Genomic DNA, 23920 nt, shown 5'->3' with positions numbered 1-23920 from the left:
AACATAATTAACTTATTTTTTTTTTGTCATAGCACCAAGCAATATCAAAAACTCCTAGTTCTTTTTAACTTTCTTCCCTGACTTCTTCTCACTGGCCTTAACTACTTCTTTCTTACCAAACACAAGACTCAACAACGCTTTAAGCACCTTCAGAATCACCCATAAACTCGTCAGCACGGCTAACCATAAATCTAAGAAGTAATACTGGAACCAGTACAAATTCCTCTTTGGTCCCTTAATGAAGTTAGCCCCCTTATGCCTGATAACATACTCTATCCAATACGTAGCCGAATCCAAGGCAGACATAGGCCTATCCTTGAATCTTCTTGACAGTTCCTTCGCCGTTTCTCTGTAAGACGGGTTTGTAAGGATCTCTCTTAGAGCGTTGTTCAAATTGCTCTCAGTTAGGTTGGAGATGTGGATTCCGAAGCCCATCTTCTCGGATTTCTTGCAGTTCAGGGGCTGGTCTCCGTAGAAGGGAATGCAGATGGTTGGTACTCCGTGGTAGACAGACTCTTGGGCGCTGTGTAGACCGCCGTGGGTTATGAAAGCCACGGTGTTTGGGTGAGCTGTGGAACGAAAGGGTTTCTTGTTAACTAGTTGAGTCAACATAAATGTGGACGTTAGATGGTTAATATCGGTGGCTGATGATGATAGAGTCAATAAGATCTTGTCAAGGGAAGAGTATAGAGTATATATGTCGCAGGCAACTGGTTTAATCTCCTGTTTGATTGAACCACTAGCCCGTTCATTGGATGGCGCTGTTCAGTTGTATGACTAGGCCGAACGTTGATTGTACAAGCGTCACAAAACGTCCAACTAGTTAGCTGACTTAAAATCAGTCAGGTGGTGAATAAAACAAATATGGCGTCTAACAGCTAACAGCTGACACAAAAAGCACCTATATTGTTAGTTTTCCTGCAAAAAAATAGCTTTAAAGTGCGTTATTTGTGTTAAAATAGTGTGACAACATGGATTTACCTATTATTACGCCGCGGGCGGATAGTTTCAAAGAAAAAAAAGTGGCGAAACTGGATAATTATGAACAACAATATGAAGGTACGTTTATTGTTATTGTTTAGTTAATTTGTGAGATAAGAGCTTTGTAACATAGTCTTTTTGTTGACTCTTGTCTGGTGATGTTCACCCTAACCAGACATTACAAAGTTGCTATACTATATCCCATTCAACGACTTCGCTGAATGACGTTCAGTCAAGACGTCGAACGTTACAATCAACGACTTGACGAGTTGTCCTTTAGTCATACAACTGAATAACGCCATCCAATGAACGGGCTAGTGGTTCAATCAAACAGGAGATTAAACCAGTTGCCTGCGACATATATAAACCCCATCACCATCATCATCATCATCATCATCAGCCAATAATCATCCACAACTGGACTCTCCCAAAAAGCGCCAAAACACTCGGTTCTCGGCCTTCCCCATCCAGCCACTACCGGCTACTAGGTCGTTGGTCCAGCGGGCAGGAGACCCTCGTTGCTTTTGCCTTGCATGGTCTCCACTAGTATAAATAAACGCCATAGTTATAAATAATTGTGAAACCTTTTAAATTGATGTTTGGCTGGATCACAGAAAATATTACACCCTGAACCACATGGCCTTACTTAATAAGTATATATAAACAGCTCTCACCCAAAATCTCATTCTGCGGCAGCCACTTCATCGGGTAAATATTCCGGTAGTTGACCGGCATTTTATCATCCGAGTTCCACTTCAGCAGCACCACCTGGCTGAGCTTTCCCAGGGTGTTGAGCACATCTCTGATGAAGGGTTCTGGCTGGGCTGCCAGCTCCAAGAAGGACCCTATGCTGAAGAGGACCACGCCCTTCTTGGCGCCGTCGAGGACGTCTTTCAGTTTCTGAGGAATGGATAGGTGATTGGTTTGTTCAAATTTGTTTGTACAGCCAGCATCTTATAATACTAGCCAGTAAATGGGTGCACCAATTTTGAGCCCGACTAAAAAGAGGGGCGTTGTAAGTTTAATGGGTAGGTATGTGTATTTGGGTGTCTGTGTATCTATCTGTGGTAGCGTAGCTCCCAAATCGGCTAGCCGTTCAAAAGTTATGCAAATTTTAGAGTTGAATGTTTTTAACGTTCGTCAAGTAGTGCTTTTAACTGGTGCTGTAGAAGAGAGTGGGCACATTCGACATGCGGGTATATTTCTGTGAATCGAACCCAGACATTCAGCGCATTTATTCAGTACACGAACCAAAGCTCCAATCAACTATCCTATATTACACTATTACGTAAATAACTATCCAAAATAAAGTCTCCATCACGAAAAAACTTACCTTCTCCAAAGGCTTGACATCCTCGATATGAACTCCTCCAATCTCAACTATATTCGGCAAATACGGCCTCACCACTGCCAGTGTAAAGTGAGAATTTATGAGGATCAGCGAAGCGTTCCTCTCCAAGTCGGCCACATGGGGCACATCCTTCAAGTTCTTGAATACCCTCTGAGCCAGATAATGCTGTTCTTCAAGAGAGAAGTATTTTCTGGCTATCACATCGAAAGCGGTATAGGCTAGATTCTTAGCTCGTTCCAAGAAACCCAACTCTCCATATAGGTCAGTAAATTCATGAGGCACGTACGAAAGTTCTAGAGCATTTCCCATGTATTCGCTGATGTAGTGCCCAGATCCGAAAGTGGACAGCAGAACTAAAGGAGCCTTGTATTTGTGGGCGAAAACGTAGAAGACCTCTTGGTAGAACTCTTCGGCTAGGACCAGGTCGAAGTGTGATTGGTCTTCTTCGATGAACTTCTTCAGGATTGGCTTGTTGACGATGTATTCTGACAGCTGATTGGTGAACCTCCACAGGCGTTCTTGGCCTCGGAAGAAGTCCATTTTCTTGTACAGTTCTTCTTTCATGTCTGGGACTGTAAATACATAAAATAAGTAATAAGTAGGTATCAAATAAAAGGCAACCCATTTGACAAGTAGGTGCATAACGATAAGCGTCTAGGTAAGTAGGTACATATGTAGGTAGTAAGTTGTAGTAGTCCTAAGTCCTATCCCCTCTCAGAGTGACTAAGACGGGTCAGATTTCTTTGCAGTCTACTTATTATACCTATACCTAGTCAACAAAACTTTCATATTCCTCTTTGATTTTTACTGTACAGTTTCCTGTATCTTTTGTTGTTTTTATTGTTTATCATTCAATAACAAATAAACCAACTTACTCGCATCAAAGAACGAAGAGATCTCTATCTGCACCCAAGTGAAATTGGGCGGAGCGTCCTTCTCTTCAAAGCAACTGATGGACACAATCTCGTGTCCTCTCTTAGCAAGTTCTAGAAGGATCCTTCTCCCATCGATGTAGTGTGAACGGGAGAGGGTGGGGATGACTGAGAGTATTCTTGCTGGTTCTGTCAAGGTGAATAGAACCGCCAGGCTCAGGGCATAGGGTAGGAGTTTCATTGTCGCCTGAAATAGAAGAGTGGGTAGCGTGTGAATTGGAGTTGAAGTTGATTTATTTATTTATTTTACAATATTAGGAAAACTTAATTAATTTAATATGTAGATAACAATGAAAGAGTAACTTATGTTGCACAAGTTTCCACCTCTAGGAAGGTTGAGGTTTACTTCTATGTAATAAAGGTATTCCATCAAAGTAGGCACGGGGTAGAAATTTGGTCGTCATATTGGATTACTGGTGTACTTAATTAAATATTTAGGTGGACTACATGCTTGTAGTCCTAAATTCAGGAGTAATTATTATTAATTATTCATAAAACTGAAGATACCGAATTATAAAACGATTTGTTTCATTTATTTCCTCACTCAACTTTCGGCTTAATACTGAACGTTTACGTGCTAAACCACCATTCACATTTTAGGTTTTAAGATTTAAGTAGGTATTAGAATTATTATTTCACATCAACAGGTTTCACATATGCAGGGCAATAACTTGTGAGCTCAACACAAGCAGCGAGACTATAAAAATAAAAAAAACGCCGGCAAACTGGTTGGTTACGTAATTGCTTTTCTTAGATTAACAACATACGAACCAGATGGTGAGTCACATACAAAAACAAAGCAAAAAACTGTAGGCACTTTGTTTACTGTCAAACCGTTTTAAGTTCAACCTAATGAGAACCATAATTGTACCAATGAATAATGTCAACAATGTCACAAATCTTCTAAACGAACTTATTCAAAACAATAGCTCACTGGTAGAAGTGTTATTTGTCGAGACGTCATGACGAGATAGGTGTCAGTGACACTCCATCTAGTTCGTATAAAACATCGTTGTTACTATCAGTGCTCGCGCGCCCGTGACCTCATGTTTGCATGTTCACGGGGTCAATCGCTTCATCAATCAACATGATTGGTTCCGTAGCCCAGTGGTTCCCGATTAGTTAGTGGTCCGCCAAACTTTTGGGGGTTCCTTAAAAGAACTCAAGAATTCTGTAATCGAGCCAATGATTTCAAAAGGAAGGATACGCCCTTCAGAACATTTTACTCAAACCTTCTTCATACAAGCAAAATAACTGCCATCTGTCATAATTTGTTGGAACTATGTCAGAGCCGACTTGAGCCGAGCTACTTATCCTGACGACGCAACCTTGTACGTGCGTTCATATTTTACAGTCACCGGACAGTAGGTACATAATAATATGAGTGAGTTGCATGCGGACGTCCGTACAAGGTTACATCGTGCGGCCATTGTAGACTTTGGTAGTAAAATAAATTATCGCTTTAAAATGTGTTTATTTATTAATTAAGGATGATACGATATTCCATATTCCTTTTTGACCTTCGTATCATAGTTTTTTAGCCTTTCACAACGAAAATAGGCATATTTATCACAAGAAACAAAGACTCATCTCTCCGTCACAGACAACTGTCGACTGAGGACCGTTGGCCCTAAAATGACTATTTTAGGGCCAACGCGCGGGTGCCATTTTCTTGAGTGGTTTGGCCTGTCCTTACGCAGTAATATATATGTCAATGAATCGAGCTCATTTTGTGGATGTAGGACTCTAGGTCCTACGTCTAAGATTGGGTTCCTCCAAATTTAAGGTAAGATAAAAAAAGTTCCGTAGGGATAAGTAGATATGTACCTAGTGATAAGTAGATAATTATGTACCTATTGGTAATCGCAATCGTAGAATATTTATATACTTAAACTTACATATAAATCATAGAATAACGAGACTTGTACTTGTTATTCTATGATATAAATGGTGGAAGGCATTAAACAGATATTGTAGGTACCTATGTGATTAAAATTAAGGAGGTAAGTAGTTAAGTACTTATGGACTTTTTGCGCAAAAAAATCATAAGTTTAGTTAATAGGTAAGTATTAATTAAACCTTAACTTAAAGTCCAAAACCAATTAAATATTTTAACTTTTCTACCAGTTAAAGTTAATGTTTAATGTGATGCCGGTTTCTGTCGACGTCCCGGCTATAGAAATAGTGGGAGATTGCCCGTATAATGTCTATTTATAAATTAATTAGGTAGGTACTTATGTACGTATTTTCAACAAAAGAAACTTTAAATAATAAGGGAACTTATAAAATCACGAGCAAGTTGTGTTGGTAAGTAGTTAAGTACCTACTTAATTACAGGATTTATAAAATTGGTAAGTAAGAAAAGTAACTAATCTATGAATAGCATCTGTATACTTAATTTAAACTAAACTTACCGACAAGATTGTCAATAATCCGCTGTCAAACCATAAAACTTTTCCACTGTTTATACACACAACTTACAACTTAAGTCACAAAAGCACAGTTATTTTATCCAACCATTGCACGGAGCTAAATGATTATATCTCAGCTTATCTACTCAACAAACACCTACCTCACAAGTCTACAGACAGACCGACACTAACCTAACATGACATGAACTAACATCATCGTCATTTGATTTAATCTCTCGGCCGGCCGGCGGCGGCGGCGGCGGCGCGGCGTGTTGGTCATTCACTTTTGGTGTGACCATGGGAGAAATTGTATAGCCAGTTTTGGGTGCGGTAAACGCCTACATTAACTAATGGAGTTTAGTTTAGATGAATATAACTACCTAGGTTAGTGAGGTTCCTCATTAAATACTTATACTTAGGTAGGTAAGTGGGCAGTTCTTCTTTTTAACCTACATAATGGATAAAAAATTATCCCGAATTTGAAAAAAATTACTTTAGCTTTTTGGTGAACTCTAATAATTTTTATGATAGCTACATTTCTATTCTATCGAAAAAGGTGGTTGGCCGCGAAGTTTAAGTATTTTTTCAAGATTTTCAGAACACAATACGTGGATAAGGCAAAGAAAATTACACCTTCGTCACAGAATCTTTTAATTTTTTTTATCGAAATAGTCTTCGTCGATTAAAATGAAACTTTTTTGATACGTTAATAAACAAAATACCATTTTAGAAAACATATGAAGGAATGGATTTTTAGTAATAACAAAATATTTATTAAGTAGTTATTACCACTCTGTCACAATTTCAGCTAAAATGAAGCTTGTTTTTGCTATAAATATTTTTTCGCTACTAATTACAGTCAAAAATTAACAGCATAGACGTTAACATCAATGACTAAATTTAATATGATTTTTCCAAAGTTGCACTATTTATAACAGAACATATTAACGACCAAAAATAAGTTGACTACCAGGAGACACCAATCGTTACAGAGTGGTTAACGATGTGACATAGTTGTTATTCTATTAAATATGCGACAGCGTTTTGGAATAAAACAGTTTTATTTAAAAATAATAGTTTAGTAACTTACTTATAAATCATTATGGTTTCAAGTTAGTCAAAAAAATTACTGGAGATATCTTTATTGTTAGTATAACTAATGAAATCACACTTGAGGACCTCTGGAGAGTGAAATATCCGTATTTCAGGAACTTAAAGGACAAATTTGTTCCAACTACATAAAATAGTGTTTATCTGCACAAATAATATTTTCGGCAACCTAAAATTTAAGTAACTTAATGGAAAATTACGTAATTTGTTAAAGTTTTAACCAGCCATATTTCGAAAATACAGCAGTGGCTCTTAGAACTTGAAAAAAATACTCTTTTCTTTTTTAATTGCCTTAGAAGCTGGAAGGACTTTAATGTTATCATCAAACATCCGATAAATCATTCTCCACCATATTAAACAGTCTACCACATTCATCGTCTGTTCTTGAGAACAATAGCACGAAATTACCTTTTTCACAAACGAAACTTTTTATTAATGCAGCGCAAGTGTATTGGACGTTCCTTTCGCTTCTTACTTTAACCAAAAAGTTTAGTTTCTCTTAAATTTTTCTTTGATGAATTTCCTCAGGTTGGAGTGTTTCGTAAGAATGTGACAGATTTGTCGTGTGACAGAGGGGTAAAATGTGTTGCAAAGTCGATTAGCATTTAAACAGTAACATAAAGTGTAATATTCACATGTTGATTGCAAAGTAATTGTTATTACCAATGAGTAAATAACAAAATAATAATTTAATTGTATTTTATTTTAACAATTACCTACGTTACGAAGCTGTCGCCGAATAAACACACGCACCTCCTGTCACACTTTGCGGGTGGCCGATACGCGGTGTCTGGATCTCAAAGGGGAAATCTTACCAAGGGGAAAAGGAGACCTAAACTCTGATCGATGGCAATAAGGACGAGTGGCTCAAACAAATATTTTAAATGGCAACCTACGTGACAGAATGTAACTACTAAAACATTAGGTAGTAAGAGACAAATTTTCAACATTTTTTTAAAATATTTCTGAAATCATTTAAAAATATATATTTTGTCTTACTAAATAGGTAATATCTTCTGGAGTTTAAATAATTTTTTATATTTTATGTCGTCATATATATTTTTTGTAACATTATCGAATATGCGCAGGATGAAGTGGCGGGAGACAGCCAAGATTCGTATGAAATACACCTCTGTCACGCGGATTTACCACTCTGTAACGTAATTTTAAATAAAAAAATATAAATTTATATTTTTGTAAACGTGCACAGCCGTTGTGTTTTTAGTACAATGCACGCTGAAATATAAATAAATAAATAAATATTTGAAAAACTCATGATTTTTTCTTCACAACTGATGGAGACTAAGTTATGTAGGTTAAAAAGAAGAACTGCCCAAGTACGGTGGCCTGCGCCTAAAAGTATACAGGCGGAGTTTTTAAAATAGCGATCCCTGATGGTGAAGGGACCAGCTACATCTGTTATAAATCCGGGGACGTGTTGTGTGTGATGTGTGTAGCAGTGGTGTTCATGTGGATGTGCTTGAGCAGCATGTGAGCTTGAGATCGCTATTTTAAAAACTCCGCCTGTATACTTTTAGGCGCAGGCCACCGTACATTTTACCTATAAGTACCATAGGAAAACCAAATAGTCGCATAGTAGGACATGTAAGGAAGTGGATGAGACAGATGAACACATTCTGTTAGTATGTCCAAATGTCCAACTACATCAGAAATATTATTATTTGTTCTTGGATCTACAGACCGCCTAAGTCTCAGCTTTAGAACACCCAGGCTTGCTGCTCTTGCTGCAATGCTTGGAGCCAGGCAGCCGAAGCTGAAATAGGGGGATATGTACAAAGATTCCACCCGAGAAAACGACGTACAAGAACTTCGCAAACTCTCAGAATAGAATAGGTAGAATAGAATAGAGATAGGTGAGGTATTTATATACCTATACCTATCTACGTCTTTAGGCCAGCTTCGAGTACTACGCAGGTATTAGGTACTTAGAGTACTAAGTATAGTAGGTATACTATGCATTTGTCATTCAATAAGGTGTGTTTGTACACGCATTCTAACACGAATTAAAAATACCAGACTAAACATTTTCAACCTTATCACAAGTTAACATAAGATAACGCGACGTAGATTTTAATTTGTATGCTATCAATGAACGGTATTGTAAATTATTTTAATCAGTTACAGACAGACAGACAGCAACTAGGTACTTACTTATGTTACTTATCGAAAAATCGCAAGACATTGGCAATGACAGAATGAAATAAACCCTACAATGAATCCCTACTTACAAAACATACAAAAACCAGCACCAAATGTACTTATGTCTAATGCTGTGGTAAACATTCATGTTTTGTACACCTTTCTCATTTATTCTTTAAGTCTCTCCTCCACCCAAAGGTTGCCTGGAAGAGATCGCTTTTAGCGATAAGGTCGCCTATTGCGTTGTATCCACTGTATTATAAATTGTTATTTGTGTCCTGTTTAGTCAATAAAGTAGTATTCTATTCTATTCTATATAAGTAAAGGGTGGAATTTTATCAGTGTCAGCAAAATAAGTATATACCTACCAATGCCAACCCAGCGCAAACAAAAGTTTGAGATTAAGACTCATGGGTGGGTGATGATGATGATGATTTACCTACCAATCTGCTGAGGATTCTACTGCAAAACATATTAAAACCAAATTCTTCGAATACAACCTTAAGTAAACCTACCTACTTAACTACTTATTAATTAATCGGTGGTTAAGATAACAATTAATTGTTATTTAATATTAGTATTAATTAATATGAAATACAAACAAGGATATTCACCAGTCAGCCATGGCTCAAGGAAGTCAGTTTAAAAATATTATAATATTGTTTTATTGTGTCGCAGTTAGTTCAGGTAAGTAAGGATAGCATAAATAAAGGTACCTAACTGTCCATTTATAGGTATCGTGCGTAACGGACCAAAAGGATTTTCCATAAATGTATGGAGAAACGGCAATGCCGTTGAAGTGGACGCACTTGTGTGAATTTCTATACAAAGAACACTGAATGCGATGCGTCCGTTGCGTACGATGCGTAAAGGTTAACGCTAACAACCTTACAACTGCCAGATTAGACCACCTGATTACTATTTAAATAAGAAGAAAGCAACTTCCTTAACCATTTTCCTACTCTCACATCATCAGCCAATAATCACCCACTGCTGGACATAGGCCTCTCCATAGGACATAGGTTTTTGCCATAATAACCACGCTTGGCAATGCGGGTTGGTGATCGCAGGGCTACACTTTTGTACCGGTGACGCTGATGCCCATCGCCGGCCCATGGGATTTAGTGTTGCTGTTTTTGGATGGTTATACCGCCATCATCATCCGGTCGCCAGAGACTACTCTCACACATCATCCTTTTCTCACACAGCACTCCTAAACGATGTAATAGTGAGAAAGCTGGACGTCTCCCATCGGTTCCAGTACGTCCAGGGTCCTGATGAGGCAGAGCCGAGGCTCGCTGACATGTGGCTGTCAGCTGCTGACCTGCGCGAGACTGGGGCGTACGACCCCGATGTGGATATTGAGTACCATTTGTTTACCAGGTACGGTGAAGCTTAAACAAAATTATGAAAAAAGGGTTTGAAACTACTATGCATTGTATCCTTACCAATCCCACGTGTTGCATAGGAGAGAGAGAGAGAGAGACCAAGATGGCCCGGTGTTTAAATACAATAATCTTTTTTTAACAGCTGCAGATTTATTGACAACATCCGTAGTGAGACGGAAGGTCTAAACAGTCTAAAGTCACTCATCACGGAATTTCTTGAGCCACTTTGTTAACTACTTCTTTTTACATTGGGCGAATTTTCAAAAGTCGTATAGCATAGTCGTCCAAAATGACCTCCTGACGAGTCACCCCTTTTCGGCTAACCTTATTTACCCTTTTTTACACACCCTATGTATACCACCTTCCAGAGCAAACCCGACAGTCAGTCAGCCACTAGTCATAGAAGACAACCGGCTGACACCAGGAACTAACTTCGATGCTCGCAAGAGAACCGTGATCCTCATCCATGGATGGCTGTCCAGCGTGACTTCTAATATGACCACTGTTTTGGTTCCAGGTTAGTCCTTTCAGCCTTCTTGATAAACTTCGCCAACTTTTAATTTTGGACATAAGTAACTAGCTAGGTGTACTTAATTAATTTCATAATTTCTGATATAGATACTTAATCCATTCTAAACCCCAGCCAAGACTAACTCATACCACACCAGGGTAAGCTCTCTCTAGAGCACTAAACGACTTCAAATCCCTGGAATAGCCCTATCACGTGATACTTTTAATATTATCTTACTTTCTACCAAGAAAATTGGGGTGCACGAAGGGAGCCACCCCAAGCGACGTATCAAATGCTTCGGCGCTCCCTTGGAGTCAGCGGCTGACGCTGTTCTAACTGGCTCATTCTTACAATACGGTGACGAACCCTAGACCCTCCAGTGTTTGTCGCCGAGACGGTAGAGGAAATCGCAGAAAACTTTTAGGTGCCAAGTTATGCCGTCAGTTTTCATAGCATTATTACAACACCTGAACTTCTCTCCAGCATTCCTACAGGCGGCAGACGTGAACGTGATCGCGGTGGACTGGAGCGCCGGCGCCTCTTCCAGAAACTATGCCGTGGCGGCGCTCAACTGCGTCCACTCAGGTAATTTTATTACTTAGATACAAAATGATAAGATTCATCATCGGTGCTTATACGACTGTATGGCCCGAAGCATAGGGATGGTTAGAGTCATAGGTGACTCGCAAGCTTTTCGCTAGTTACATTTTTACTCACGGACGCCGTTACGGCTTGTAACGTTGACCCTGTTTCGGCAGCAGTCGTTAATCCTAGTCAGAGGCTTTGAAAACAACTGCCAGCCGGGTTGACCACTTACCCGAAAACTCTCTCAGCACAAGTTTGCACCACCAACCCGCACTAGGCATAAAAAGGAGAATTCCTTAATTAGAAGGAGACCCGTGCCCCAGCAGTGAGGACATGATGGGTTTTGATGACGATGATGATGAATAGGTGAAGCGAGACGTAGGTAACGCTGTTTTTAAATGAGTATAGCACACTTGGGTACATAATAATATCTAGAATCTAGAGGTGCAAGTTTTCTCGCGATGTATTCCTTCACTATAAGAGCACTTGATATAATCGTAAGTAGGTACCTATATAACTAGTACGTAACTACCTAAATCCTATACCAATGAATTCTTTTCAAATAAGATTTGCATAACTAACTGTGATGACCAATTTAGGTGTCAGTGTGGCTGCCTTCCTGAGTCGTCTGAGCGCGGCGACGGGCGCGGCCCCCGCTCGCTTCCACGTAGTGGGACACAGCCTCGGCTCGCACCTGGCAGGGGTGGCTGCCAGGGGACTGCGGGGGCGCGTGGGGTATCTTACTGGTAAGCATAGACATACATACATAAGTACATACAGACCGTATAATAATCCACTACAGGACATGAGCCTCCAAGACTCGAGACTGGAGGGTTATGGTCACATTAATCTCCACGATTAGCAGGATAGCCTTTTATCGTCTTCCACATCCCATCATTCATCTATAGTACCGTCTCGCCAAGCTATCCTGCATAACTACCCTACGCTACCTCTTACTTACACTTACACCCTTCTCTTTATATCAAAGGTCCATCCTCCCTACACTACTTACACTCATCTCTCCCTCCAGGGCTAGACCCAGCGCTCCCAGGCTTCGCCTCCCACCCAGCCCGTCTCACCCACACCGACGCAGCCTACACCGAGGTGATCCACACAAACGCAGGCTTTGCGGGGTTCCTGCAGCCGTTGGGACACGTGGACTTTTACCCCAACGGAGGGGTCAACATGCCGGGGTGCAGGAATCATAATTGTGATCATTCTAGGTGAGTTGGTGGTTAATTGAAGGTTTGGTGGGAGTTTTAAAGGTGGATTTATGTGGCGTAGGCTTAGATTAACAATATATCTGGGGAAAAGACATACAGGGATTTTGGATTAACAATAAGTATACAAACAAGATGGTGGTGTCACGTATAAAAGCAAAGCAATAAACTGTCCGTATTTTATTTACTGTCAAAATGACAACCATTGCACCAGTGAATAATGTCACAAATCTTCTAACATAACTCATTTAAAATAATAGCGCAGTGGTATTTGTCGAGACGATTCTTTTGAACTGTCACTCCATCTTGTTCGTATAAGTATAATATTGTTAATCTAAGATGTCACTCTAGAACAAAATTTGTTCCCCCTGTGCGTGTGCAAGTTGTGCAACACCCTGTATACTTAACCGCATCTATCTTCTCACCAGATCATTCTTCTACCTGGCCGAATCCCTAACCTCGGGTGGTTTCACGGGGACCAGTTGCACTCGCAACCTCGACTACATCGCGTCAATGCCACGCTGCCTACCCCGCGAGGTGCTGAAAATGGGCGGCTTGTACCCGAAGAATGGGTGAGTGTTGGGCGTACTTTTTTCGTAAGGTGTTTCCGTAAGGACTTTTAGAAAAAGAGTAGGTACCATAATTACATTCATAAGTAGATCTATAAAATCTGCTTCGTAAAAACACACACACACAATAACCTACTTACTAAAGTATTGATCTTACTCATAAACTTTGTAATTTTATAATTGATTTATGCTTTCAGATACAGTGGCATGTTCTTTTTGAAGACCAACGCTGCTCCACCGTTTTCCAGAGGTTGAGAGGTTCTTACTTATATTTTCCAGAGTAACATAAATGTTGATTGAGAACGTTTTTCACTGTACAAACAAGAAAGACATTTGGTAAAAGTTATAAATGCCAATTCTGCATAAAAATAGTTAAACGATAAAAATAAAAACTCTCGTTTCACACATCTTTTTTTATTTCATCTTCATCATAATATAAATTAACCCTTTGCATGTATATTGTTATACTTGTACAATACGTACCAATATATTAATGTTAGCTAATATCTTACTTGTAAAATTATACATAAATTAATAAATTATATTAAAATAATAATTGATCTTGCAAATATTGCTCCTAAATCTTATTGCTATAATTATTCATTAATAATAATATCATAATATATTTATGTAGAAATAACATTATTGCACAATTTACAAAACTTATTATAATAATGGTAGGATGCCAACAGTATGTTCTATCACAAATCAGCAGTAGGAATAAAATAGTTATTTATCATTCTGTAGGTACTCGGGTTTGTTATCATTTTATTTTCTTTCGAAGTTCGGGGCCTTGGGTTCGAATCCCGCCCAGGGATATTACGAAGACATTCTTGATGAGCATTTGTTTGCCTTATTTATGTGTGTTTTGTGTAGATATAGGTAATTATCACCAGTCGCTTATACAATAGTAGGTAAGTACTTATCTACCTAGTTAAGGCTTGGATGGCCGTGAGTTCACTCACTTGCCTTTAGCAAATTCACTGCAAAAACTTGTCCCCTGCGGCCGCAGCACGGGCCTGTTATCGATGTCGATAAACTTTTTAAGGCGCGTTCCTCCAATCACCGCACCGTATTTATGGCGTATCGCGATATAGTGAGATTTACCTACGTCAATAACGAACCCGTGAACCATGTTACAATTCACATATTCACTTTATTTTATTGCAGAAACTTAGCAACCTGTGTAGTATTACTGGCAATCCCCTTAATCTTCAAGTGTATGTGCTTCACATGGCTCTGCATGGACTCCTTCTGTGTGAACTTGGCGTCGCAGTGCGGGCTGGGGAAGGGCCGCGCGCCGCTGTGCGTGTGCGTCTCTATAGAACAGCTGTTGCATCCCGCTCACTCACATAGCGAAGTAACAAGAGCGAGTGTGACGGAGAACTTTTGTAATGTCTTAAATGCGCACTTGCACTTGTCTTTATAAACGAGCACTGTGCTATGCTAAATGTGTGCTAAAATAGCTACATCACTGAAGCAACATGAACACTCTTTTTTTGTCACACCGTAACTCAAGTGGCAGTGACTTATTATTATTATAATTCTTTAAGTTACAGAGTGTCTCTTTCCCATAATGTAACCTGCGACCGCAGCACGGGTCTGTTATCGACATCGATAAACTCGTTTACTGCGCGTTCCATAAATCACAGCGCCATATTTATAGCGTATCGCGATATAGTGTGGTTTATCTACGTCAATAAAGAACCCGTGAAGCGGTAACTAGTTCCAATAATGTCAATTCACATATTCACTTTATTTTATTGCAAAAACTTGACAATCTGCGTCATATTACTAGCATTCCTCTTAATCTTCAAGTGTATGTGCTTCACATGGCTCTGCATGGACTCCTTCTGCGTGAACTTGGCGTCGCAGTGCGGGCAGGGGAAGGGCCGCTCGCCGCTGTGCGTGCGCGTGCGTCTCTATAGAACAGCTGTTGCATCCCGCTCACTCACATCGCGCAGTAACAAGAGCGAGCGCGACGGAGAACTTTTATCACGTGTTAAATGATACTAGACCTTTAGGATACGGTTAGTATGTTGAAGATACATAGTGCACTTGTCTTTATAAACGGACTTAGCTATATCACTGAAGCAACATGAACAGTCTATTTTTTCACACCGTAACTCAAGTGGCAGTGACTTATTATTATTAATATTCCTAAAGTTGCAGAATGTTTCTTTGCCAAAATGACTCTTGCAGCCGTAGCACGGGTCGATAAACTCGTATAATGTGCATTCCTCCAATCACAACGTATTTATGGCGAATCACGATTGGAGATTTAGTTATGTCGATAACAAACCCGTGAAACGGTAGCTATATAGTTTCAATAATGTCAATTCACACATTCTCTTTATTTTACTATAGAAATTTAGTAATCTGTGTCGTATTACTCGCATTCCTCTTAATCTTCAAGTGTATGTGCTTCACATGGCTCTGCATGGACTCCTTCTGCGTGAACTTGGCGTCGCAGTGCGGGCAGGGGAAGGGCCGCTCGCCGCTGTGCGTGCGTGTGCCTCTCTATAGAACAGCTGTTGCATCCCGCTCACTCACATCGCGAAGCCTGAAGAGCGAGCGCGACGGAGGACTTTAGGATGCGGTTGGTCCGTGGAAGAGACATAGTGAACTTGTCTTCTTCTCTAGACAAACATCGCTGTGATTGCCTTGTGTCTGTGGTTGTTTTTTATCTATGTATAGAATATAATGCGCCTATTTAGGTATTTGTGTATCTATATCGATTACAATCTCGTTACTCGGATTAGCGCGTCCCTCCAATCACAGCACCGTATTTATAGCGTATCGCGATATAGTGAGGTTTATCTACGTCAATAAAGAACCCGTGAAGCGGTAACTAGTTCCAATAATGTCAATTCACATATTCACTTTATTTCACTGTAAAAACTTAGCAATCTGTGTCGTATTACTCGCATTCCTCTTAATCTTCAAGTGTACCTATGTGCTTCACATGACTCTGCATGGACTCTTTCTGCGTGATCTTGGCTTCATAAAGGAACTTAGCTACATTATATTATAAGTTACTTAAATGTACTTCAATATTGAAGACGGCTTCACTAAGCTACCCTTTTTCGTTTATGTGTAATTTGAGGCTACCGTCACTGCAAAAACTTGCCAATCTGCATCGTATTACTCGCATTCCTCTTAATCTTCAAGTGTATGTGCTTCACATGGCTCTGCATGGACTCCTTCTGTGTGAACTTGGCGTCGCAGTGCGGGCAGGGGAAGGGCCGCTCGCCCGTGTGCGTGCGCATGTGCTTCTCTAGGATGCGGTTTGTCTGTGGAAGAGGAGAATTGCAGGCTGAAAAGACGTGGATTCCAGTGCCATTGAAGCTTAAAAAAGAATGGACATTTAGAAATAATATTCTAGTCTATGATTTTAAAAGTACAGCTTTGGGTAGTGTTGTGTTTGTATTGCTTTACATGGGTAGGTATATCTTACGAAACTGGTATTGTTACTATTGTAAGTCGAAAGGGGTCACTCGGGGGCTCATTTTAACACAACTTTTGTCATACGACTTTTGTACTTAAATCGTAAAAAACGTGACTAATAAAGTGTCTATGAAGTAGAAAATTATCATCATCATCATCATTACGTCCCCACTACTGGGGCACGGATCTCTTTCCAATGAAGAAAGGGTTTAAGGCCTAGTCCACCACGCTGGCCTAGTGCGGGTTGGTGGACCCCAACACAAGCCAGCTTGTGCTGAGAGAGTTGTCGGGTAAGTGATGTAACGGTTGCGCGTTGTTTTGAAATCCTTCCCGCGTTACTATACTATTTTTGCAACACCCTGTATAACAAAGTATCTCACCGAGAACCCCCGGCCGCACATGGTGCACAGCTTGTTCTTGGCGGGCTTCAGCCCCTCGTGCGAGAACCGCGTGTGGTCGATGTAGCGGGTGCGGTTCAGGAAGTACTGTGGCATAAGAAATAAACATACGTCAATAATGGTGGCGATGATAAATGGCACATGTAAAAACGGGTTTATTTCTTGAGAAAATAAATGCTTGAAGTCTCGCCGTCGTCGGTTGGATGTCGCCAATTCATTATGTGCTAAGATAAGTAAATCACATTATGTGCCACTAACAGTGGTGAAAAGGCATTCAAATCGCGGGTATCATTGTTCTGAATGCGGTCTCTTTCAATGAATCATGAGTATGAGTGTAGATTCGCGTATAATTTCAACTCCGGGGCCTTTATTACATCAAGGTACCGATGATCGATGGATAAAACGAGTTCTCGATTGGAGACCATGAACCGGGGGACACAGTGTTGTTTTGCTCTTTGGTAGAGACCTATGTCTAGCAGTAACTAATGATGATTATTATGTGTGCGTTAAACTACACAAGCTTATGTCGGTTGATGACTGTAACCTACGGCACTAAAACCTCACCTTATCGCACGGCCGGCAGTAGTAGACTGCTTCAGGTGCACGTGTCGGTAGTGGTTCATCATGCACGTCTCTATTTGACGCACCATCTTGTTCACACATCGTTAGTCTACGGTTGATGACTATAACCTACGGCACTAAAAGCTCACTTTATCGAATGATTTGCAGTAGTAATTAGACACTGTGAGGTTTTTTACTTTGTTTTTCTACACACACCATCTTGTTCCCACATCGTTAGTCTATGATTGATGACTATAACGTACGGCACTAAAGGCTCACCTTATCCCACGTTTTGCAGTAGTAATTAGACACCTTGAGGATTTTCGCTTTATTTTTCTATGTGACACACAATCTTGTTGACACATCGTTAGTCTACGGTTGATGACCATAACCTATGGCACTAAAAGCTCACCTTATGGCTTGCAGTAGTACTTAGACAGCTTGAGGTTTTCGCTTTGTTTTTCCATATGACACACAATCTTGTTCACACATCGTTAGTCTACGGTTGATGACTATAACCTACGGCACTAAAGCCTACACCTTATCGCTTGCAGTAGTACTTAGACACTTTGAGGTTTTTTGCTTTGTTCTTCTATGTGACACACCCACATCGTTAGTCTACGGCTGATGACTGTAACCTACGGCACTAAAAGCTCACCTTATCGTATGCAGTACTTATCGCAAGATTTGCAGTAGTACTTAGGACACATTGAGGTTTTTTGCTTTGTTCTTCTATGTGACACACCTACATAGTTAGTCTACGGTTGATGACTATAATCTACGGCATTAAAACATCACCTTATCGCTTGCAGTAGTACTTAGACACCTAGAGGTTTTTTAGCTCCGTTTTTCTACACACACCATCTTGTTCGCACTATTAAGCTGCGTACAGACCGGGCCAACGAACCCCCCAACGAACGCCAACGGTTATCCCAACGATGGATATTTATCATACATAATACAGGGCAGATTGCAGCAACGAAGGTCAACGAAAAACGTTCGTTGGCGTTCGTTGGGCCGGTCTGTACGCGGCTTAACGTACGGCACTAAAACCTCACCTTGTCGCACGGCCGGCAGTAGTGCCGCGACTGCTTCAGGTGTACGTGTCGGTAGTGGTTCATCATGTAAGTCTTGCGAGCGTACTGCTTGTCGCAGTCTGGGCAGGGGAAGCGGCCGGAGCGACTGGGGGGAAAGGGGTGTGTTATTTGTGGGGTTTTGGAAGAATATATACTTGTATGGTACAGACAGTTTAATAAAAATAGGTACTTATAGAAGGTACACTCAATTTCATAGGTCACATATTATAATATGCACAGTGTCCCACAGTGATACCTTATACACTGGAGATAGGATATAGTACGGAAACTTTTTCATAAAAAAATACTGACAACATGGAAAAATACCAATCTGTGGCATCGCCGTGTAATTTACTTGTGTTTGTTAGCACACACATTTCTATGAGCATTGATGGCATGCAGTTAGATGCCGTTTGAATATCAGTCGCATTCTACGTAGTAAGAGAGTTCTGCCATGAACACTCAGCATATCTATAGTTACATATATTACACCTATGTATACTCTAGGCATATCTATAATTATATATACTACATACTTGAGTCTATGCGCACACGCATCCCTATGCGCACTGCTAGCTTGTAGATAGCTTTTAAACGCAGAGAGCTACAAGCTAGCAGTGCGCATGCGCATAGACTCAAGTATGCAGTATATAAACTAAACTGCTTATCGCACTCGGCACAGTAAGACAGCTCTGGCAAAGCATTCAACGTATCTATAGCTACATATATTACACACTTAGTTTATCTATAATTACACATATTACATCCATCTTACTTGAGTCTATCGGCGCACGCGTCCCTATGCGCACTGCTGGCTTGCAAATGCCTCTTAAACGCTCTCGGATGTCTAAACTGCTTATCACATTCCACACAGTAAGACAGCTCAGGCTGAGGCACTTAGCGTATCTATAGTTGCACATATTACAAACTTAGTGTATCTATGATTACACATATTACACCTATGTATACATACTTGAGTCTATCAGCACACGCATCCCTATGCGCACTGCTCGCCTGTAGATGTCTTTTAAACGCTATCGGATGTCTTAACTGCTTATCACATTCCACACAGTAAGACAGCTCTTACAGATACTCTTTGTGTATCTATAGTACACACTTAGTGAATCTATAGTTACACATATTACACCTATGTATACATACTTGAGTCTATCGGCACACGCGTCCCTATGCGCACTGCTGGCTTGCAGATGTCTTTTAAAGGCCCTCGGATGTCTAAACTGCTTATCGCACTCCACACAGTAAGACAGTTCTGGCTGAGGCACCCTATGTAGGTCTCTGTTGTGAGCCTCGAGAGTCTTGGAGGACTTGAAGCGGCGGCGACAGAGCTTGCAGTCGGTTGGGCCGTGGTTGTGGCTATGGGTTTGTAGAGAAAGTTTAGTAAGTGTAGTCATATAAATAAATAAATATGCGTAAATGGTTGTAAAAACCCACTTCAGACTTATTTCACACTACTACACACTCAAAGTATGCGGATTGCAAAAGAGAAAACTAGAGAATACTTTTCAATGATAAAACAGGTAGGTATCACACAATATTATGCATTCAAATATTGAACTTTAAACTAGTGTATAAAACGAAATTGACGGATTTTCTAGGTGTGACAGCAAGTTTTTGTGGTAAGATGTTGATCTTTACAACCAGTTATTAGGAATAAAATACTTGCAATGGGTGTGAATATTGTCTTTTGTACAGTCCCATAAATGTTATGTTATACTCACAGTATATGTCGTTGGATGCTTCTCCTCGTATACCTCGCTTTCCCGCAGTAGTCACAGATGAACTTGCTGTGCAACTCTTTGTAATGTTTGTAGAATAATTTTGTGTTGCTGTGGACAAAACATTTACATAAAAAAGAATAACTTTATTACCAACAAACTTTAAACATTGTTTAAAAAGTAAAACGTAATTTGACAGATTTATCAGGTTAATCACTGTCCACGCTATTGAGCGGGACATATGGAGGTCCTAACTAACTGTTCCCTATTTTGGATTTTAATTAAAACCTCGAAAACATTTTATACTTTTATTTTAAACCAATATTTACAATGATAGATATACGAGTAAGTATGATTAGCGTAAGTAAAAAAGGAGCGGGGCATCGCGGGGCCCGCTTATATAGGCTTCGTGACGTCAGCAGAGGGCAGGAGGAGGTGGTGCGTTCCGTCTCACGCATATGTAGAATGGCGTGAACAAACACTGCCAAAGTTTTTGTGGTAAGGCCCTAAAATTCTTGTTACGACACATAGTTCATTTTATGAATTTTTATTAGATTCTTTTGATTTCTAAATAAAAGTCAGGCAAAATAATGAATACTACGAAAATTGCGATTTAAGTCTCTGCTTCCATGTCGATATGATTGTACATAAATATGCTGTGATTGATAAAACATATTTATCTATGCCGACACGGACCCGTAAGTATATTTTTAATGTTGTTGCAGACAGATTTTATACTGTATCTTCTAAGGATTAAATTTACTGTCTATTTTTAACACACCATTTATGTTTTGCAAGCAAATGTCATCTATAACTTACTGAAAACAAAGTCCGCATTTTAAACACTTGTACTTCTTCTCGTGAAATGCTATGAAGTGGTCCATCATACTGATCTTGTTGTAACATTTGTGATCGCAGATATTGCACTTTCGTATGGTTGAGTGGTATTTCATGTGATTCTCTAGTACTGCTTTTGATGAGAGTGTGGCTTTACATACACTGCATGGGAAGTTGTTTTTCTGAAAATAAAAACATTATCACAATCGATAAAATATGACAACAACAAAATATACTGGGAACAATAAAATATAAAAAAGGGTAAAATAAATGGTTGCTCTCAAGAGCGTCAAAAAGACACCAGCTCAGCATATTATGCTGTAGATAATAAGGCTTTAGCACTGGTTAGCAGGTGCCCTCATTTGTCGAGGAATGAAGTATCAGAAGAGAATGAATGAGGAGAGACAATGGAAATAAGATGAAACACATGTTTAATTAGTAAATTCTGAATTATTTACCTTACTGTGTACCTTCTCCTTATGATTTTCTAAACTATCCTCCCCGCTGCTTCTCCATAAGCAGTCTTCACATGTCACAAGCCACTTGCGAAATATCTCTGTATCTCTTTCCTCTGCCATAACCGCTTCTAACTCACTCAAACTAACCGGCACTTTTGTGAACAGCGAAGCCATTCTATCCACTTTAATATCACTGTTAATAACCTCATACTTTAACTTTGCTTTACACTTTTTCTTTCTTATTTTGATTAGTGGTTCGGTATCATCGTTTTGCCAGTCATCTTCATATTTTAGATTGAAATCTACGTCAATGTTAATTATATCTTCTTTGATATCAGTCTGGGTATCCTCTTCTTTAATTTTTGTAATAAGCAAATCTTCTGTTGTTTCATTGTGCGTTAGTAATATGGGGTCACTTGCTTTTGCATTTGATAATTTTGATAAAGGATTTGGTAATGTAAAGGCCTGGAATACAAAAATGAAAATGTTAAATATAATAAGTATAGATTTTCCCCCAAATTTATAGAGCTTTTGGACACTTTATAATAAATTTAAAATTGATGTTGTGATATACGAATTTCGACTTTTTGACTGACGTAAAGAGTCAAAACTTGTGTGTTTCAAATGTCAATTTTAACCTAGTTGTAAATTAACAATAACCTCTATGAATTTGAGGGTTTATCTTTGTACAGTAGACAGACTTAGAAAAAAATCGAGCTAAAATAATAAAATCAGTAAGTATGTAACTATTACTAATTACAATGTTACCTGATTTTCATCAAACTGGTATGTAGCTAGGAATCTCTGAACTAAATTGACTTTCTTTTTGAATGTATGGATGTTCTTCACAATCTGCTTACACTCCCAGCACATTTGTATTGTCATTGTGTTTCTTATCTGGAAGTAATGTTAGATATATAGAATACTCTTTATTTGTACACCAAAAATAATAATAAAGTTTAAAAGTTGAAACATACTCAGGTACAAATGGTGTTAATTAGGGTTTAGTTAATTATTAAAGTGTTGTTTTGGTTTTTTTTTTATATTTGCATGCTTAACCTATACATCACAATATGATAAACCCTTTGAAGACAGGCTACCGCCTAGTACAAGGGCCCTTGCCACTTTTGAATGTAATGTGTTTATGACAATAAACTATTTTGAATTTGATGAATTTGCACTAGCGTAAGTAGGTACATATTATTTGAATAACGCGGATTAGTGTTGTCCAAAATAGTTTTTTTTTAAACCTGTAGTAAGGACCACCGGCAAAATACAACATACCTACAGTTATGGAACTTACTTTGCAACCCTCGTCCAGCAAGCTAAAGAAAATATTCGAGAGCTCCCCAAAAAGGCTCTCAACGTTTCTATCAACGCTGAAACACCCAAAGCACATCTGTGATAGCGCCGATGAGGTGGTGCATTCTGATTTAATCTTAGTTATAGGATTTAACGGTATTAAATTCATTTCTTGTTTTTCTGCAGAATCGATACGCTGGAATGTTTACAAGGATTTTTGTCATTTTTGACGTCTCAGTCTCACGTCTGGCCTGTCAATGCCAAATGTCCACCACAGAAGACGTTTATACCTACTTAGAATAATAACACTATCGCCAATATTGGTATAGTGCGAGGTGCGAGGTGCAAGGTGCAAGCAAGGAACATACAGGGACAAACTCTCCATAGGATTAAAATCTGTTAAAAAAAAAGGTTATTAATTGATTTATTTTTTAACATGTAAATTACTAACTATTTGAAACCTACAAACTTGTACATGTATGATTAGATTTTATCTTTCAATTAAGTAATTCTTATTTATATTTTTAAATACCCTGATTAATGTTAAATTTTTCCCTTATTTTATTAAGTAGTACTAAACAAGTAGGTATTACCTACGTAAGATTTTGTTTTTATAGTTTTTAAGCACATTTTTACTCAAATTGAGAAACTGTTTTTATTTTATTTTTGTTTTTGTTTGCTTTATTCATTTTATTATGTTTTAACATATGCATCCTAAAATGTAAAATTTGTTTTATATAATTTAAATTTCAAATTGTTAAACTGCGCCACCTGTTCTATATTTAAACAAATTGTTAAAAACCTGTTTACTGGCTGTCCACGACACAGGCCTAGCCTAGTGTGGTAGCCCTTGCTACATCACCACCTTTAAATTGTTAACAAACGCT

The 23920-nt window shown here is 39.1% G+C and overlaps 2 protein-coding genes across 2 annotated transcripts; both read right to left on the bottom strand.

Annotated features, from left to right (window-relative positions):
* Positions 1 to 32: 32 nt before the first annotated feature.
* Positions 33 to 5870, bottom strand: LOC119693312 (UDP-glycosyltransferase UGT5). Its single transcript, XM_038116390.2, has 5 exons — positions 5679 to 5870; positions 3208 to 3451; positions 2315 to 2904; positions 1656 to 1881; positions 33 to 569 (listed from the first exon to the last, which is right to left on the bottom strand). Exons 2-5 carry the CDS (start codon positions 3443 to 3445, stop codon positions 55 to 57), a joined length of 1569 nt encoding a protein of 522 aa, XP_037972318.2. The 5' UTR covers positions 3446 to 3451; positions 5679 to 5870; the 3' UTR covers positions 33 to 54.
* A 9687-nt stretch (positions 5871 to 15557) lies between these two features.
* Positions 15558 to 23280, bottom strand: LOC105391239 (gastrula zinc finger protein XlCGF26.1). The gene is made up of 9 exons (XM_048624259.1): positions 23035 to 23280; positions 22500 to 22628; positions 21732 to 22196; positions 21256 to 21455; positions 20440 to 20547; positions 19862 to 20074; positions 18683 to 18806; positions 17046 to 17150; positions 15558 to 16511 (listed from the first exon to the last, which is right to left on the bottom strand). The coding sequence occupies exons 1-9, from the start codon at positions 23200 to 23202 to the stop codon at positions 16332 to 16334; spliced, it is 1692 nt and encodes a 563-aa protein (XP_048480216.1). The 5' UTR covers positions 23203 to 23280; the 3' UTR covers positions 15558 to 16331.
* Positions 23281 to 23920: the final 640 nt, after the last annotated feature.

Source organism: Plutella xylostella, chromosome 11 (genome assembly GCF_932276165.1).
Source record: "Plutella xylostella chromosome 11, ilPluXylo3.1, whole genome shotgun sequence".
Classification (NCBI taxonomy): domain Eukaryota; kingdom Metazoa; phylum Arthropoda; class Insecta; order Lepidoptera; family Plutellidae; genus Plutella; species Plutella xylostella.
Note: the sequence above shows the minus strand (reverse complement) of the source record. Positions and strands in the feature narration are given on the sequence as shown.